A 19,385-nucleotide genomic window follows, 5' to 3' on the forward strand; every position below is an offset into this window, starting at 1 on the left:
CAGTTCTATTTCTGAAGCAGATCGCACTGCAAGTTCTGCCTCTCCCATCTCCTCATTGGTTTATAGAAGCAGGTACCCACGTGCCATCTCCTCATTGGTTATACCCACGTGGGTGACAGAAAGACGAACGAGGTCAGTGGCGGTAATGCACCTAATTTATGAAAGTTGCCAATCGCAATATAAAGTCAAGTGAAGAAAAAGACTGGAAGGAAGAGAGATGACTAGAAACAATTCGGTTGACTGTTTTATGTGTGGATTAATTGGCAGAGAAGAGGACCTTGTGCATTTCAGGTAAAATAACAACTTAATGTTTATATCCCAGGACAAATTAGCTACCAACGGCAAGCTAGCTAAATAGGACAAATTAGCTAGCAAGTGCAAGCTAACTAGTTAAATTGCCATAAATGTTTAATGCTTTTTGACCCGTCCCCAAATTAACAGAGTTTGTTTTGATATTTTAACCTGTGTGTCCTGATCGCATTTGGTTTTGGGGGACAAAATAAATGTATGCACGATTGCGCACGCACGCAGCCGGTTTGGGTTCCGTGTTAGCCCTTGGCAACGCAGACACTCGTTGGCGCGCGCGAGCAGTGTGGGTGCAATAATTGAATAACTGTCACGCCCTAACCTTAGAGAGACGTTTTATTTCTCTATTTGGTTAGGTCAGGGTGTGATTTGGGTGGGTATTCTATGTTTTCTATTTCTTTGCTTTTGGCCGAGTGTGGTTCCCAATCAGAGGCAGCTGTCTATCGTTGTCTCTGATTGGGAATCATACTTAGGCAGCCTTTTTCCCACCAAATGTTGTGGGTAATTATTTATTTTCTGTGTGTGTTTGTGTGCGCCACGGTTGCGTCACGTTTGTTTCTGTTTACCTGTTCTTTTTGTGAAGGTTTCACTACGATTAAAAGGAAATGTGGAATTACATGCACGCTGCGCCTTGGCTCATCTATGACAGGGAGTTTGAAGACAGTGAACGTGACAATAACATAGATTTCGACATTTATTTTGCAACGCTAGCGCACACGACACGAGCGGTGTAGTCAGCCTGTAAGAGTGTCCAATGAAAAATTGCAAAGCACGCTGAGTATTATTCTAATGAGCTACGCCTCAAAACAAGGCCAATAATAATACCCAGTGTGCTTTATGGTTTATTTTGGATCATTTTCCTATATACATGTACATTTTGGTAATTTAGCAGACACTCTTATCCAGAGGGACTTGCTCAAGTAAGGTAGATAAACAACAACATATCACAGCAAGTAAAACATTTCTGAGAAACCGTTACTGAGAATGTTGTTGCTATTCAGTCAGCCTACCTGCTAATGTTTTCCTGCACTGTAAAACACAAAGTAAGTGTAATTTTAATTAAAAAATAAATAAATACAAGTATATGTAGTCTTATTTTGATACGTTGATCTTTCTATGTATTTTGTAATTGTATTATGTAATTGTTGCCATTCCCTGGCATTGACATTAACATGGTCATCCTATAACCAACCCTCTGTTATTTCTCTTTTTAGGATGGCGCATCGCCTATGACCAGACGTATCGTGATTTGTCTATGCTTAAAGATTTCTTCTTGGCTGCTAGTCTGGCCATACGCTTTCTTTGAGCCCGGGGCAACCCCAAAAGCAAGGGTGTTGACTGTTCTCTTTCGGCCCGCTGGTATATTTCTCCCCTCTCTGTGGTTTAGGATGACTAGTTATCTCTTAGTTGTACCTTGGGAGTCTTTTTGACCTCTTGCCCGCCCAGCGTTGGGGAGTAGTGAACTACATGTAGTTCAACTAGTAATTTAACTACATTTTGCAGTAGCTTGGTGGTAGTTTAACTAAATTCAAATCTAGGTAGTTTTTTCAATAGTTAATACATGTTTTGGCATGCGTAGCGAAGTACTGAAATTCTATTAAATATGGGTGAAGTAGCCAATAATTTCCTTTCTTTTTTGGTATCAGACATGCTTAATTCTCACTTGAAACACAGTTTCTGTATTTAATAGGCTAAATTACATATTCTGTTAACATACAGTATGACCCCAAAGTGAGACTTTTGGAACGAAATTCCACTTGTGAAATATGTACTTAACTCATAATATCAGAGTACCTGGGTAATGTAAATAACCTTGAGATTTACAACATTTTGTAAAAAAAAAAAAAATGGACAGAAATCTAAGTCTATAGACTCACCTCGGGTGGAATGGCAGCACAGGCAGACAGCTCTACAGGCGAAAGATAAGACACAGATAGACACTATAAACTCCAGCAGGGAGAAAAAAGCCAAAACACCTGAAATTCCCCGTGACCTACGCTTTAGACAGAGAGGAACAGGAAACAGCAGTGAACTACACTACACTACACCATTTTGGAGCAATTATGAACACTTTGTGAACTTTCACAGTTTCAATGTGGACTAAACTGCTATAAAGTTAGTTTATAATTCATTTATCTACCTTACTATTGCTTGGCGATGTAATATAGGCATCATTTAAATGAGCCTAATAAAAAATATTCAACACTACAATATAAAAGATTATAGATGATAAATACCCCTTTATCAATTAACAAATATCTTCTGACCAATGAAAGTTAAAAAGGAATATGCATTTGGTATATACCCAGTACTGTTGACAGACATAGTATGGATTATGGTATGGATAGTCACAGTACAACATGATTCCAGCACTGTCTAAAGAATGGAGGATGATGCCAGTAAGAGCAGTAACCGTGGTGACAACATTCATTCCCAGCGAACAGAGAGAGAGAGCAGAAAGAAGACATGGGAATGGGTTGTGGAGAATAATGGGTCTGAAGAATAAAATGCAATACCGAATTCACTGTGTTATTATTCCTTATCACTGTTATTACACTTCTTTAAAGGGGCAATCCACAGTCAATGCCAGTGCCCACCCCACTGCTTGTGTTTTGGGAGGAAAACAAGCAGGATGAACAAAAACATGAGGACCTATTGTACAGTATGTCTTCAAATAGAGTGGAACTCTATTCATTTCAAAGCATAAACTTTATTGAATTTTTTTTTGTCTCAGCTGCTACGGAGCTGATATTTGTTCAGTTTGTTGTCAGCGGCAACAGTGAGAGAGGCTGGAACTACATACTGAGAAGGAACAATGAAGATGTTATTCAAATCTGCGTCCTGAATGGCTCCCTATTTCCTACATAGTGCACCATATGAATACTGTATCCCTATTCCCTACATATATGCACTATATAGGGAATACTGTGCCATTTGGGACACATACATTTCTATAGTATGACCAAAGTTCAAATTCAAGTTGAATTACTCCCACAAAGAAGTTAATACAAACTGAAATGCATGAGTGTATGAATGGCATAGGCCTATCCAAATACAGATACGTTGATAAAAGTCATTAGTTAAGACAAGTCATTATTTCTAAAGCATTTCGTCAAATGAAATATATATATATTTTTATGTCTGTGCGAGAAAAACAAAGTACAAAGCAGGAAATGCACTTTTTCTATTCTGCAATTACGTCAAACAAAAAATGATTTAAAACAGAAATTCTTACCTCCAGCGCTTTTGGATTGCCCTGCCCGGGAGTCTTCTCAGCACTAAGGAGACCTTATGTCTCAGTGATGGGGAGACCATCAGTTTGTCTGATCATCTGACTACTGTTCTTGTCAGGTGAAATGTTAGGACATTGGGGTCCAGATAATGTAGGAAAACAAGCATACATAGACACACAAACACACTCACTCACACGTACACACATGACTGGTAGGAACGGGTTTGAGTCGTTTAATCTGTTGCTGTTGAAACAAAGAGGAGGTTGCAATGATTTTAATTTCCACCATAACTTCCTGATATACTGCGTTATCTTTCTACTGAGTGCTGGCATTGTTGTGATCAAATGGCCTTGCTGTCTGAAAACTCCAGTAACACAACTCCACCCTGGTAATGCTACAACACTTTAGCATTTTTTATTTCATAAGGCAGCACACGCAGTTCAAATGTGCCATGCATGTACACAAATAATGAACTGATTGATTGATAAATACAATCATCTTATCATCAACCACAGCTGAATCCAATGATAGACATCTTGCAGTGATGGTTTTGTAAATGGATGTTCAGTCTTAATTATTGTCTAGTGCCGGTATAAGTTAACATCATATCCCTCTAGGTCATCATAGATAACGTCATCATGGTGCTCCAGACAGGTGTGTACAGCCTGCAGGATGGTTTTCAGACGACGGTCCAGCACGGAGAGGTGTTGTACAGAGAGGAGGGGGGCCACACTCTCCAGGGGATCCTGGGATAGAGACTCCCTCATGACATCACTCAGACGGAAGCCCGGGAGGGACAGGAGACGCAGACGCATGAGAGTGGAACGACGGATCCTGAGACGGAGAAAGAGATTTGGGAGAGAGAGAAGAAAAAGACAGAGAGGAGGACAAGGAGAGAGAGAGGGGAGAAAGAGAGAGGGAAGGAAGACAAGGAGAGAGAGAGAGAGAGGAGGAAAGGGAGAGAGAGAAAGAGAACGAGAAGGGAGAGATGAGTCTCCTCTTGCACTTTTTTTCTGCTGCAGTTGTCCAGATCTTTATACAAGCTGATAGTTTTACCTGCAACACTGTTGTAAGGGCACCAATATGGAGGGTTCATCCACAGAATGACGCCCAAACCTAAAAATAACATAATTTCCACAATATTACATAACTGTTATATCGGTATGTATAAACTACAACAACTTCAACATATGCACTGGCGACGCATCATTCAGGGCAAGTGAGGCACAGCCCAAGCACTGTCCAGCAGATGGCCCTGTTCTGCATGTAATTCTGGCATTAATTAGTGTCACAGTATTATATCGTATCAGTTAGCAAACAATTTAAACAAAATAACTGCTTGAGTTAATATAGCAGCATACTTGACTCCTCCATGTCATATCATTGTTGTGGTCAATTTTCTTTGTGTAAGGCAGATCCAGAATGCAGCTGTTTCAGCCTCGCTCATGTGCCTTCTGTGGCGGAGGGGCAGCCAGAGAAAGCACAGAGCGTAGGCGTTGTTGATCTTCTCTGGTTGCGCGTGATTGGCTCAGGGTGATGTCACTTACAACACCGCAGCACCTACTGGAAGAGCTCACTGACGACCAGGCAGCTTCTGCCCCTTGGGTACTGCCATAGTTAAATTGGCAGTGCCCGTCCAAGAAGGCTCAAGGTCATTTGCCACAGATAAGTCTACATCTTTTCCCCAGTGATTGGACTGACGTGTGTCAACTTCATCGTTTACCACCTCTTCTTGCCAGCTCAAAAGTTATCATGAATCATGTTGACTATCTCCTAGCAAATCATTTTCAAGCCATGTAGAAAATGTCGAGATAAAACATTTCGGTGCTCATCAGCCACTGAACATTGAAATAAGACCACCCGTTAAAAATAAAGCAAGCTGGAAAAGAAGATTCAACTGTGGTTGGTGGTGAATAGAAGCAGTGGCTAACATCTGTTTTGAGGTAGCTATACGACGCGGCTCGTTAATGCTTGATGCCACTGTTATACCCATGGAACTGGAACTATGCAATGGATGAAGTGAGGGATTAACTTTATAAATTGTGTTGCTTTATTCTAAAACAGAGCGTCTTGGTAAAAGGCAGGCAGACACACTCAGAATAGTGTATTGGCTGCGTTCCAAAACTTTATTAATGTAGCAATATTGTAGACCCATGCTGAATTTAACTATGGGAAGTAAACTGATCCTAACTGAATGTTAGAACGTTTGTGTGAGTAGTGTTTTCGATGCATATTAGCTTTTTTTGGATACATCCAATATTTTAATGTTAAAATCGCCACTGAACATACAGTATGTATCACATTATAAGGTATTGAAGGAAGGTATGGTACTCACGCCCTCCCGTTGTCTAGATGCAGCAGGAAAGTGTCATTCCCAAACTTCTCAAAAGTCTCGTAGTGATGTCTGTCCATATTACCTTTAGTAGGAATTAAAGCAAAACAATAGCTTATTGCTTTCTGTCTATTCAAAATCTGTTCCACATTATCAGTGGACTCAAACCTGGTCATGTGGGGGAAATGTTCCGAACATTTTGTCATTCTTATGGAATGTATTGCTTCGGTGACTCAATAAAAAGAAAAAGAGCAAAAATCAAGGTAGTGTGTCGAATTGTTACTGATTCAAGAATATTGGAATTACTGAAGTAGTAATAGTAGTAGAAGCTGTGTTGTTCAGTGTGCTTACTGACTCATGAGGAAGTCCAGAACGACCATGTCAATTAGATCCACCAGTCTGGTGCCTTGGCTGTATGGAGGAGTCTGTTTCACGGTGTCACAGTAATCTGGGTTCTTCTCCCATCTGAAACAGTGAGGTATGAAGCATGTGAGGTATGGACTCGAACACGTGTATGCTTTAGTCAAATGCACGGGTTATTCCCAATGGGGGACAATATGATACTACTACACATTATTACATTGCATTGATCAGTTGAATCCTATCAATGCAATCCAAACGTTGAATTATACCTCCAACCCATCGGTTTGCCATCTACTGTACAGTTTATAACCACTAATACAGATATATACTTCACATGGTTTCTTCACAACCCCTCCCATAGTTAGAGACCCCCAGGCAAGGGGCCCATTTCGGTACCCACTACCCACGGTGCCAGTTTGGTGCGGCTGTAAGAGCGTCTCCAAGGGGACCTCCAGGAGCGTCTGGGGGCCAGGGAGAGGTCAGGCAGCATGGAGGCCAGGGACACCTCCAAGACCTGGGGTCGACCACACACTGGGTTCTCTGTGGAGCAGTAGTATTCACACTGGCCATGGAAACACAAATTACCCACTGGGGGAGGCGGACAGAGAGAGAGAGAGAAGGGGTTGGGTGAATAGTACAGTAAACTGACCAAATGCAAGTAGTAGGCCTACAGTGGACAGTTGTTGCCAAACATTTGGGGTCATAACCCATCTAAAAGCATTTAGAACTTTTTCTTGTGACCAGTCATGAACCCAGAACGAAACGGAAAGTAAACTAGCCCACCAGTGCAACCCGACCAACCATTTGGAAAACTCTGGACTAGCACATAGTGCAAGCCACTATACACACACAAGCGTAATAACAGAGAAGGAGGGACATTTGGTTGCTATCTGTGCTGATTGGACACACCGGGAGAGTTAGATTTGATTATGAAAGCTGATTGGACCAACCGCCACACACCAGGAGAGGTGAAGAAGGTTCTGGATAGTTTGTGGTCTGTGGTGATAGCTCTGATCTCCGTGGTTATGTTGATGAGTCTACCTACCACTGGAGGGATTCTACAGAAACCTAGCACCCTGAGAGAGAGGACACACACAGACACAGATAAAGAGAGAGAAATCAGTGGTAGCGATTTAGTAGTTATTTTCTTCTCTTTCTTTTGACACACAGATTAATCTCAGATGGGAGGTCCATAATTTATTGTTTTCACCTGTCTAGGTGGAAGGCAGCAATCTCTGCGTTGTGTCTCTCAAAGTCAGAGAAGTAGAACAGGTTGAAGTCTGTCTCTGCATCTCTCTCCTGCCTGCATAAAACACACACAGAACAATGTGATTTTTTCCCCTCCAAAATAAGATTACTGTGACAGAGTGTTATGTGACTGATACAATAAAGGTGTATTGTTGTGTTGTATTGTATAGTATCATATCGCATTGTAAATCATATGGTATATCATACCATAGTATATCGGATTGTACGCCATATTGTATTGTATATCATATTGTTCTTTGATGAACTGCAATGTGCCTTTACTATTGTCCAGGCTCAGCTCTGTCAGCCGAGGTTGCTCTTAAATGCTGATAAGACAAAGTTAATGGTTCTCATGAAATCTAAGATGAAACCATTAAAGCCAATTTATGCTTGATCTGAAAATGGGGTCGGAGGTGCCGTATGGAGGGTGTGACGCAATTGCAGACCCCCCGGAGGCATGCAGAGGTCAAATTGAGCTCTGTACTGCATCGCCGTGCGCTGCCCAAATTTTAACAATGCGGAGGGCTATATATTACTCTGCATTGACATGATTGGTTGATGGTAGGTGGGGCGGGAGGTCCAGTATAAAAAAAAACGTACTTCCTTGACAACAGCTCTGCTTTACGAAGCGCACGGAGTATAAATACCCTGACTTCTGCAGAGGCCGTGTCGCAGTAAATGCTGTACGGCCGACACTGCAGATGTCGCATTGAGCCTTTTAGACTCTTCCATGTATAGTCACTATGCAGGACAAGCAAATAGAAAGGGCATCAACTTACAAGTACTTGAGTTTCTTGTTAGATGAGTGGTTCACATCTAAACCCCACATAGAGGGTCTTGTGAAAAAGCTCAGGCTCAAATTGGGGTTTTATTTTCTAAATAAGTCGTTTTTTTCTTTAAAAGTGAGAAAAATACTTTTACCCGCTACCTTCTTGCCTGTAATTAACTATGGTGATAACTTGTACATGTTTGCCCCTGTGGCATCATTACATATGCTGGACACTGTACACTGCTGAGGTTTGTTACAAACTCCAAAGCCTTCCTTCATCCCTGCAAATGTTTTAGTTTTATCTTATCCAATCGAAACGTACAGTAGTGAGTGTATACATTTTCATACTAGTCCACCGTGGGAATCAAACCCACAATCCTGGGGTTTGCAAGCGCCACGCTCTACCAACTGAGCTACACGGAATGTACCCTCTATATGAGAGTGGGCTGGCCTTCCTTAGCTCTTCGGAGACTAAGTCATTGGTACGTTTTTATTTATAAGGCCATGCTAAGACTGCTCCCAGTTTACCTGTGTACCTACATTGTCCATCAGATGAATGACAATTATCGCCTATGCTCACAGGACAGCATCTCTTTGATGGTGCCTATTGCCTGTGGAGAGCTAGGTAAAAAAGTGTTCCAGTACTCTGCCCTCTCTACTTGGAATGAGCTACAAAATGACTTGAAACTACAGGAGTTCGTCTCCCTAAATTATTTTAAAGCTAGGGTAAAAAGTATGGTGGAAATTGATTTAAGGGGCGGTCAATATTTTGACCCCTAGTTGAAACACTCCAATGGGCCTGTTAAATGTATTAGCTGATGTTTTTAAACTGTAGTGTTTTATGTTGTAAATGTTGACAATTTGTGTGCTGCTTTTTCGGCCAGGCCTCTCTTACTAAATAGATGTTTAATCTCAATGAGACTAACCTGGTCAAAAAAAGGTCAAATAAATAAATATCATATATCGTATCATATATCATATCGTATCGTGGATTCTCACCTCATGGGTTTGAGGAGGGCCTGTCCGTAGTTGGGGAATGACATGATCAGCTTGAGCTGGGTACCCCCACTCTTCTGCACTGAAACACACATAACAGACAACACACCAGCATCACCATAATAATCACACACCAGCATGCAGACCCTCAGAACACACAGACACACTTACCGTACATTAAAACACATGAAAGTCACAGGGTCTCCACAACATAAAGGAAATACACCATAGGTACTTGTCATTGACTGCACTGATGGCGTTATTCTGGTAATAGTACAGTATTTCTAGTGGATTTTACATAAATGCAGTTACCCCAGTTCTCCACAGGGTGTCCTCGTTACATAAAGTACAGTATGTGGCTGAACATCAAAAACGGTCTGGTATCTTTAGTGGTGATTCTAGAATCTAGGGGACTTTAGAGAGGAGGAGGAGGAAGAGGAAGATGAGGAGGAGTATATGAAATGTGGCTATGGGCCAGCCCACACACAAGCTGATTATTGCGTAATCTTTTATGCTCAACACAATCTCCATACAGTATTCAAAGTGTTTGTGTGTATGCGTGTGTTTGTGTGTGAGCATATGTTTGGTGTGTGTTTACATGCGTGGATGTGTGAGTGGGATTTTTTATGATCAGTGCAGGATTATATTGACTGACCTCAGAACAAAAGATCAGAGGAGCTGGAGATTTCGATGATCTGGCTTTCAAGTTTCTACTCTGATTGTTTCTTTACTGTCGTCCATTTGCTGACGTTCTAGTTTGGTGTATCCACTTTGTGTATTTTGCAGTTTAAAGACTTATAATTGCTTTCAGTGGTTTTACATTTCATCCTCACAGTCTATGGTTGATTGGTTAGTGTTTAAGAATTGCTTTGGGCTTTTGTTTGTTTCTTTAGATTGTGTTTAATTATTATACTCACTCAATCACTCACACACACAACACTCACACTCCCCCTTCCCCTTCCCCTTCCCCACACGCTTAAACCCATACACAGTAGCCTGGCACACAAAAAAATTCTGGGTTAAAAACAACCCTATTTGGCTTATTTGGCAAACCAGCGCTGGGTAAATATTGGACAGAACACACACTGGGTTAGTTTGACCCAGCCAGTTGGGTCGCGTTAATATGGATTATACAAACATGGGTTTATTTTACCATCAGTTGTTTTTTTTAACCATTAGTTGGGATGACATAGCAGCTCCATATGTTATTTTCAGGAGGCGTGGCCTATTAGAGACATGGGTTTCAGACAATTATTTTTGGCCACCTGTAATTGCAAATGTATTTCCTGTTCATCATGTTTGTACACTGCAAATGTCATTTTTTTTGCACATGACATATTATAACATAAAATTCATAACATTATTATCTACCTATCCCAACATTGAAATATCCATAGGGTCTTGGGAAACATTGATTAAAGTGGCAGTGTTCAACCTTAACATGAAATAACAACAAAGCAGATGAACCGGAATGACATTTACTTTCACGGGTGGCCAAAAATAACTATCTAAAAGCCACGCCCCTGCTAAAACAATCCTCTAGTCTTCTGAGCTCACCCACTGAGTCATATCTTGATAACCCAGCACCAATAACCCAGCACCCAGCACCAATAATCCAGCAGATTTTAAAGAAAACAACCCAACTAAGTGACCCAACGCTTGCAACCCAGCATGGTCAACCAAACAACCTAGCATTTTTTAGAGTACTGCTACTTCCCTGTTTACATGTGATAGATAAACAAATGGTTCCCAACAAAGGCTTCTGAACAGTCTCACAACAGACAGGATTGAGGGCCATCAGACAATGTTTTACAGCCTCCCAGGGTAATCTCTTCATTGTAGGTTTAGGATTGAGCCGGGGTGTGGACATGAAGCTATGGTTAGGGTTATTGCTAGTGGTCTGTATAATTCAAGAATGGCATATATTGAACAAAAATATAAACGCAACATGTAACGTGTTGGTCCCATGTTTCATGTGCTGAAATAAAAGATACCAGAAATGTTCCATATGCACAAAATGCTTATTCTCTCAAATGTTATGCGCAAATTTGCTTACATCCCTGTTAGTGAGCATTTATCCTTTTCAAGACAATCCATCCACCTAAAAGGTGTGGCATATCAAGAAGCTGATTAAACAGCATGATCATTACACAGCTGCACCTTGTGCTGAGGACAAATGGCCACTCTAAAATGTACAGTTTTGTCGCACAACACAATGGCACAGATGTCTCAAGTTCTGTGGGAGCATGCAATTGGCATGCTGACTGCAGGAATGTCCAACAGAGCTGTTGCCAGAGAATTTTATGTTAATTTCTCTACCATTAGCCAACTCCAATGTCATTTTAGAGAAGTTGGCAGTACGTTCAACTGGCCTCACAACCGCAGACCATGTGTAACCACACCAGCCCAGGACCTCCACATCTGGCTTCTTCACCTGCAGAATCGTCTGGGACCAGCCACCTGGACATCTGATGAAACTGTGGGTTTGCACAACTGAAGAATTTCTGCACAAATTGTCAGAAACCGTCTCTCTCAGGGAAGCTCATCTGCGTGCTCATCGTCCTCATCAGGGTCTTGACCTGACCGCAGATCGGATTCGTAACCAACTTAATTGGGGAAATGCTGACCTTGGATGGCCACTGGAACGCTGGAGAAGTGTGTTCTTCCGAGATTAATCCTGGTTTCAAGTGTACCGGGCAGATGGCAGCGTATATGGCGTCCTGTGGGTGAGTGGTTTGCTGATGTCAACGTTGTGAACAGAGTGCCCTGTGGTGACGGTTGGGTTCTGGTATCAGCAGGCATAAGCTATGGACAACAAAAACAATTGCATTTTATTGATGGCAATTCGAATGCACGAGATACCGTGACGAGATCCTGAGGCCCATTGTCGTGTCATTCATCCGCCGCCATCACCTCATGTTTCAGCATGATAATGTATGGCCCCATGTCGGAAGGATCTGCACATAATTCCTGGTAGATGAAAATGTCACAGTTCTTCCATGGACTGTATTCTCACCATTAAGCATGTTTGGGATGCTTTGGATCGAAGTGTACGACAGTGTATTCCAGTTCCTGCCAATATCCAGCAATTTTGCATAGCCATTGAAGAGGAGTGGGACAACATTTCACAAGCCACAATCAACATACTGATTAACTCTATCCGAAGGAGATGTGTCACACTGCATGAGGCAAAGGGTGGTCACACCAGATACTAATCAAAGGGCTACTCAGACCCCTCTTTTACGCTGCTGCTACTCTCTGTTTATTATCTATGCATTGTCACTTTAACTCTACCTACATGTACATATTACCTCAATTACCTCGACTAACCGGTTCACTGTAAGGTCTACTACACCTGTTGCAATCGGCGCATGTGACAAATAACATTTGATTTGATTTGATACTGACTGGTTTTCTGATCCACCTTTTTTTAACAGATACTTATCTGTATTCTCAGTCATGTGAAATCCATAGATTAGGGCCTAATGAATTTATTTAAATTGACTGATTTCCTTATTAGAACTGTAACTCAGTAAAATCTTTGAAATTGTTGCATGTTGCGTTTATATTTTTGTTCAGTGTAGTTTACGCCATGTCCAGTTCATGCTGATTGATACAGAGTTGATCTCAACTCTGCTTAGTAACACAGTCATCATCTTGTTGATTTGATTTGATTTGTTTGTGGATTTTGGGCTTCCCCTTGGGGTTGAAAGATAAAAGAGTACCATCACCACAAAGGCTCCTGCATTTAACCCAACTGACTTGGAATAGCTACAGTACTTTAGTTTAAAAGCAAGCTACAGTGGTGCCACAGGCTGTTGTACTGCAGACAGTCGTGTTTGAATTACAATATTTGTGGCTTAGTTTACGCAAAAAAGCAGTATAAATTAAAGGGATACTTTGGGATTTTGGTAATGAATACATCATCTTTTATGTACTTCCCCAGAGTCAAGTGAACTCCTGTATACAATTTTTAAGTCTCTATGTCCAATATGAAGAAAGTTATAGTGCTACCTGTCCCAAACCTGCTGTTTTCAACTCTCTAGAGACCGCAGGAGCGGTAGAGATACTCTAAATGATCGGCTATGAAAAGCCAACTGACATTTACTCCTGAGGTGGTGCACCCTCGACAACTACTGTGATTATTATTATTTGACCATGCTGGTCATTTATGAACATCTTGGCCATGTTCTGTTATAATCTCCACCCGGCACAGCCAGAAGAGGACTGGCCACCCCTCATAGCCTGGTTCCTCTCTAGGTTTCTTCCTAGGTTTTGGCCTTTCTAGGGAGTTTTTCCTAGCCACTGTGCTTCTACACCTGCATTGCTTGCTGTTTGGGGTTTTAGGCTGGGTTTCTGTACAGCACTTTGAGATATCAGCTGATGTACGAAGGGCTATATATAAAAATAAATACATTTGATTTATAGGTAATTTTGTGAGCTAATGCTAACTAGCCTGCTAGTATCCTTCCAGTCATTGGGCTAACGCTAGCCTCAACCACCACAACCCTAACCCTAGCTTCCTGTCCACACCCCAGCTCAACATTAACCCTAGCCATAACCCAAACCCTAACCTTAACCTTAGCTTCCCCATGTCCACACCCCGGCTCAATCCTAACCTTAGTCTTAATCCTAATCTTAGCTACATGTCCACACCCCAGCTCAACCCTCTCACCTGCGCTGAGGATGCGTTGTGTGGCCATCTGTTGAGTCACCTCGGCAACGCTAGGGTCATTCCTGTCATACAGCTCCCAGCGAGAGATCCCAAGGTGGTACCTCAGCCAGGCAGGGTGGGTGTCCGCACTTCTCGTCCAATTAGCTCGGTCATAGCCATCCTCCTCGCTGTCACTCTGCCTATATGGAAAGAGCAAGGGAAGATGGATGGGGAAACAGGCCAATTAAGCAATGGGTATCACAAATGTATGAGAAAAGTAATATGCTATGACAGAATGATATACTTTGTTGTTATCTAGAAAGCATTTTCTTTCCTCTTTAATTTTTCTACTTTGTTGTTATCAGTGGTCTTCCACTCCTCTTTCTCTCACTCACCACTCACTATCTTCACTGCTTTTGTCACTGTCCTCCTCCTCATCTTCCTCTTCACTGTCCCCTCCCTTGTTCTTTGGCTTCAACTTCAGCAGCCAATCGTCTTCCAGCAGATGTTTGCGTGGCAGGTTATACAGCGGGTGGCTGAAGAGGGCCTCCAGCTTGGAGCGACTGCTGACCCGTTGGCTCACTTTGGTGGCCATTTTGGTTTGAATCAGCTTTTTGTCCTTCTCCTTCTCATTGACAATGTTGAGTGAGGCCTCCACCTTGTGGTCTATGTGGGCGGCCATTTTGGTAAAGTCTCCATTCATGCGACTTACTGGTAATTTGTGTGAGCTGCTTTGTGAGGAAAGGGGGTGAGATCTCCCCTGTTTTCCATGGGGAATAGTTCCAGGAAAAGAGGAGGAACAGGAGGAGGGGGGGGGGATAACGCAGGATGTTTGGAGGACGGAGAGACAGAAGAAGGCCAGGATGAGGTGGAGAGCCAGGGACAGACATGTCAATACCAAACAGACGGAATGAGAGAGACGACCCACGCCCTGCCTCGCCATGCTGGGAGAGAGTGAAAACTTCAATTCACATTACCTCCAAATATAATCTGCTTTATAATATTCAAAACTCTGAAGAAGGCAGTTGTTGAGTCAAGAGTCATGACAGATTAACAGGCATAAAGGAAACAAAGGAAAATGTGACAGAGTCATAGCCGGGCAAGCAGGCGGACAGACAGACAGAAAAGACAGCCAGCCAGCTATCCAGCCAGCCAGTATTCCTGGTGCTTCAGAAAGAGACAGACAGCTATCCGGCCCGCCAACCAGCTATGCAGCCAGCCACCAGACAGCCAGCCAGAAACAGCCAGCCAGTATTCCTGGTGCTCCAGAAACAAATCTAACAATCTCCTCTCCCCATCAAAGCACAGACACAATGTGATTCCAGTTAGCTACCCTGAGAATCAAGCACCGCTAAAGAGAATCAATATATTATTGAAGGCCCACTGCTCCAACATTCACAGTATGAAGCAGCAGCAGGATGGCTAATGCATTACTTACTTTGTTTTCTCACAATGTGCCAAGAAGTTGTGAGACTCTCTCTTCCTCTCTCTCGCTCTCTCTGGATCCTCAATAAATGTGACAGGGCAAAATTACACTTGTAGTACATTTTCATTTAGTCAATTTTTTTCCCTTTCTCTCCCTGACAGACAGCTGATAGTGATCCTGTTATCTGTGTGGTCACGCTAGTTCAAACAGAACAGAGGGAGGAGCCAGGTTAGAGTGACCGGGATGGACGTTACAGTGAGGGGACATTCATACACATTACCCCTATATTTTTGGATTCGTTTTTTAGAACACCAGATACTTTCAATAGAAATACATATCGTAATGTGTAATTGGATTGAATTGTAGATGGGATTTATTACACAAGACATACACACACTGATACAGACACACACACTCTGACGGGTCGTCACCCACTGGCTCTCATTCTCTATTGACTGGTTCTCATTCTCTATTTTCAGCCTCATTAGTCTACAGCCCCAACCCTCCGTCTACTGAGCTTGCATGCCAAATGGCACCCTATTCCTTATATAGTGCACTACTTTTGACCACCAGGGCCCTCCCTCCAGAAACAGACACACGCACGCACGCACGCACGCACGCACGCACGCACGCACGCACGCACGCACGCACGCACGCACACACACACACACACACACACACACACACACACACACACACACACACACACACACACACACACACACACACACACACACACACACACACACACACACACACACACACACACACTCAACTTCACATGTTTGTAGAGAGTGTTGTAGTAACATACTGTAGTAGTATTACTTCACAAAGCACCCATGAGCACAGACCAGATCAAATATTTGTACTCCTTCTATCCTCCTCCTCTCTTCTCTCAGCTTCATCCATCTCTCCTCAATTCCCACACTCCCCCTTTCCTTTTACCCTCCCTCCAGCTCTCTTACCTGCTGATAAATGCATTCCTCATCTACCTCTATCCCTGTAATTCCTTCCCTCCAACCCTGATTATTTCCTGATGGGGCCAGTTTATTCCTCAGCGTGCAGTACACAGTCGTTGTTAGTGAAGCACCATAGCTATGAGAGAAATGACATGCATAATGCATATCATGGTACTTATGGGCTGTTCCCTATAGATGTTCATAGATGAATTTTAACCTGAGGTATTTTGTACCGAAAGTGTTGAGACAAAAGAGAGCTAGCGTAAATGTATTTATTGGTGTGTGTATGCTGGTTAAATGCATTTGTAATGATGATACATTCAAATAATGTTGTTGTAATGTTGTTGTACTCAAGTGTTTTAGTACTATATCTCTTGACAAAATGATGAAAATAATCATGGCCTCTAAACCTTCAAGCTGCATACTGGACCATATTCCAACTAAACTACTGAAAGAGCTGCTTCCTGTGCTTGGCCCTCCTATGTTGAACATAATAAACGTCTGTCAGTTCTGACCTTAGTTATTTTGTTATTTCTTTGTTTTAGTATGGTCAGGGCGTGAGTTGGGTGGGTTATCTATGTTCATTTTTCTATGTTGTTTTTTTCGTTTGGCCTGGTATGATTCTCAATCAGAGGCAGGTGTCGTTAGTTGTCTCTGATTGAGAATCATACTTAGGTAGCCTTTTTTTCACCTGGGTTTCGTGGGTGGTTGTCTTCTGTGTCTGTGTGTTCCACATGGAACCGTTTCGGTTTTAGTTCGTTCACTTTATTGTTTTGTATTTCAGTGTTCAGTTTTGTTCCATTAAATATTCATCATGAACACTTACCACGCTGCGCTTTGGTCCTCCTCTCTTTCTCCCAACGAAGATCGTTACAACGTCTCTCTATCCACCAGATGTGTACCAAACTCACTAAAAGTGGCAGTAATACAGCCTCTCTTGAAAAAGCCAAACCTTGACCCAGAAAATATAAAAAACTATCGGCCTATATCGAATATTGCATTCCTCTCAATTTTTTTTTGAAAAAGCTGTTGCGCAGCAACTCACTGCCTTCCTGAAGACAAACAATGTATATGGAATGCTTCAGTCTGGTTTTAGACCCCATCATAGCACTGAGACTGCACTTGTGAAGGTTGTAAATGACCTTTAATAATGGCGTCAGACCGAGGCTCTGCATCTGTCCTCGTGCTCCTAGACCTTAGTGCTACTTTTGATACCATCGATCACCACATTCTTTTGGAGAGGTTGGAAACCCAAATTGGTCTACACGGACAAGTTCTGGCCTGGTTTAGATCTTATCTGTCGAAAAGATATCACTTTGTCTCTGTGAATGATTTCGGTGTTCCTCAAGGTTCCATTTTAGGACCACTATTGTTTTCACTATATATTTTACCTCTTGGGGATGTCATTCGAAAACATAATGTTAACTTTCACTGCTATGCGGATGACACACAGCTGTACATTTCAATGAAACATGATGAAGCCCCAAAATTGCCCTCGCTAGAAGCCTATGTTTCAGACATAAGGAAGTGGATGGCTGCAAACTTTCTACTTTTAAACTCGGACAAAACAGAGATGCTTGTTCTAGGTCCCAAGAAACAAAGAGATCTTCTGTTGAATCTGACAATTAATCTTGATGGTTGTACAGTCGTCTCAAATAAAACTGTGAAGGACCTCGGCGTTACTCTGGACCCTGATCTCTCTTTTGACGAACATATCAAGACTGTTTCAAGGACAGCTTTTTTCCATCTACGTAACATTGCAAAAATCTGAAACTTTCTGTCCAAAAATGATGCAGAAAAATTAATCCATGCTTTTGTTACTTCTAGGTTAGACTACTGCAACGCTCTACTTTCCGGCTACCCGGATAAAGCACTAAATAAACTTCAGTTAGTGGTAAATACGGCTGCTAGAATCCTGACTAGAACCCCAAAAAATTTATCATATTACTCCAGTGCTAGCCTCCCTACACTGGCTTCCTGTTAAGGCAAGGGCTGATTTCAAAGTTTTACTGCTAACCTACAAAGCATTACATGGGCTTGCTCCTACCTATCTTTACGATTTGGTCCTGCCGTACATACCTACACGTACGCTACGGTCACAAGACGCAGGTCTCCTAATTGTCCCTAGAATTTCTAAGCAAACAACTGGAGGCAGGGCTTTCTCCTATAGAGCTCAATTTTTATGGAATGGTCTGCCTACCCATGTGAGAGACGCAGACTCGGTCTCAACCTTTAAGTCTTTACTGAAGACTCATCTCTTCAGTGGGTCATATGATTGAGTGTAGTCTGGCCAAGGAGTGTGAAGGTGAACGGAAAGGCTCTGGAGCAACGAACCGCCCTTGCTGTCTCTGCCTGGCCGGTTCCCTTCTCTCCACTTGGATTCTCTGCCTCTGACCCTATTACAGGGGCTGAGTCACTGGCTTACTGGTGCTCTTCCATGCCGTCCCTAGGAAGGGTGCGTCACTTGAGTGGGTTGAGTCACTGACGTGATCTTCCTGTCTGGGTTGGCGCCCCCCCTTGGGTTGTGCCGTGGCAGAGATCTTTGTGGGCTATACTCGGCCTTGTCTCAGGATGGTAAGTTGGTGGTTGAAGATATCCCTCTAGTGGTGTGGGGGCTGTGCTTTGGCAAAGTGGGTGGGGTTATATCCTGCCTGTTTGGCCCTGTCCGGGGGTATCATCGGATGGGGCCACAGTGTCTCCTGACCCCTCCTGTCTCAGCCTCCAGTATTTATGCTGCAGTAGTTTATGTGTCGGGGGGCTAGGGTCAGTCTGTTATATCTGGAGTACTTCTCCTGTCTTATCCGGTGTCCTGTGTGAATTTAAGTATGCTCTCTCTAATTCTCTCTTTCTTTCTCTCTCTCGGAGAACCTGAGCCCTAGGACCATGCCTCAGGACTACCTGGCATGATGACTCCTTGCTATCCCCAGTCCACCTGGCCGTGCTGCTGCTCCAGTTTCAACTGTTCTGCCTGCGGCTATGGAACCCTGACCTGTTCACCGGACGTGCTACCTGTCCCAGACCTGCTGTTTTCAACTCTCTAGAGACAGCAGGAGCGGTAGAGATACTCTCAATGATCGGCTATGAAAAGCCAACTGACAT

General features: G+C 42.7%; 1 protein-coding gene across 1 annotated transcript; it reads right to left on the minus strand.

Annotated features, from left to right (window-relative positions):
- Nucleotides 1–4,120: 4,120 nt before the first annotated feature.
- LOC120033936 (extracellular serine/threonine protein kinase FAM20C-like) lies at nucleotides 4,121–14,844 on the minus strand. The gene is made up of 10 exons (XM_038980340.1): nucleotides 14,297–14,844; nucleotides 13,923–14,101; nucleotides 9,251–9,329; nucleotides 7,445–7,537; nucleotides 7,195–7,310; nucleotides 6,642–6,822; nucleotides 6,227–6,336; nucleotides 5,875–5,956; nucleotides 4,596–4,655; nucleotides 4,121–4,373 (listed from the first exon to the last, which is right to left on the minus strand). Exons 1-10 carry the CDS (start codon nucleotides 14,842–14,844, stop codon nucleotides 4,121–4,123), a joined length of 1,701 nt encoding a protein of 566 aa, XP_038836268.1.
- Between the last annotated feature and the right edge of the window lie 4,541 nt (nucleotides 14,845–19,385).

Source organism: Salvelinus namaycush, chromosome 41 (assembly GCF_016432855.1).
Source record: "Salvelinus namaycush isolate Seneca chromosome 41, SaNama_1.0, whole genome shotgun sequence".
NCBI classification, from domain to species: Eukaryota; Metazoa; Chordata; class Actinopteri; order Salmoniformes; family Salmonidae; genus Salvelinus; species Salvelinus namaycush.

Coding starts and splice junctions, on each gene's coding strand:
- LOC120033936 (XM_038980340.1), bottom strand. CDS start 14,844: ATGGCGAGGCAGGGCGTGGGTCGTCTCTCTCATTCCGTCTGTTTGGTA. Junction 7,538..9,250: donor GCCCTCCTCAAACCCATGAG/GTGAGAATCCAC, acceptor TGTTTTATGCAG/GCAGGAGAGAGATGCAGAGA. Junction 7,311..7,444: donor GCTGCCTTCCACCTAGACAG/GTGAAAACAATA, acceptor CCTCTCTCTCAG/GGTGCTAGGTTTCTGTAGAA.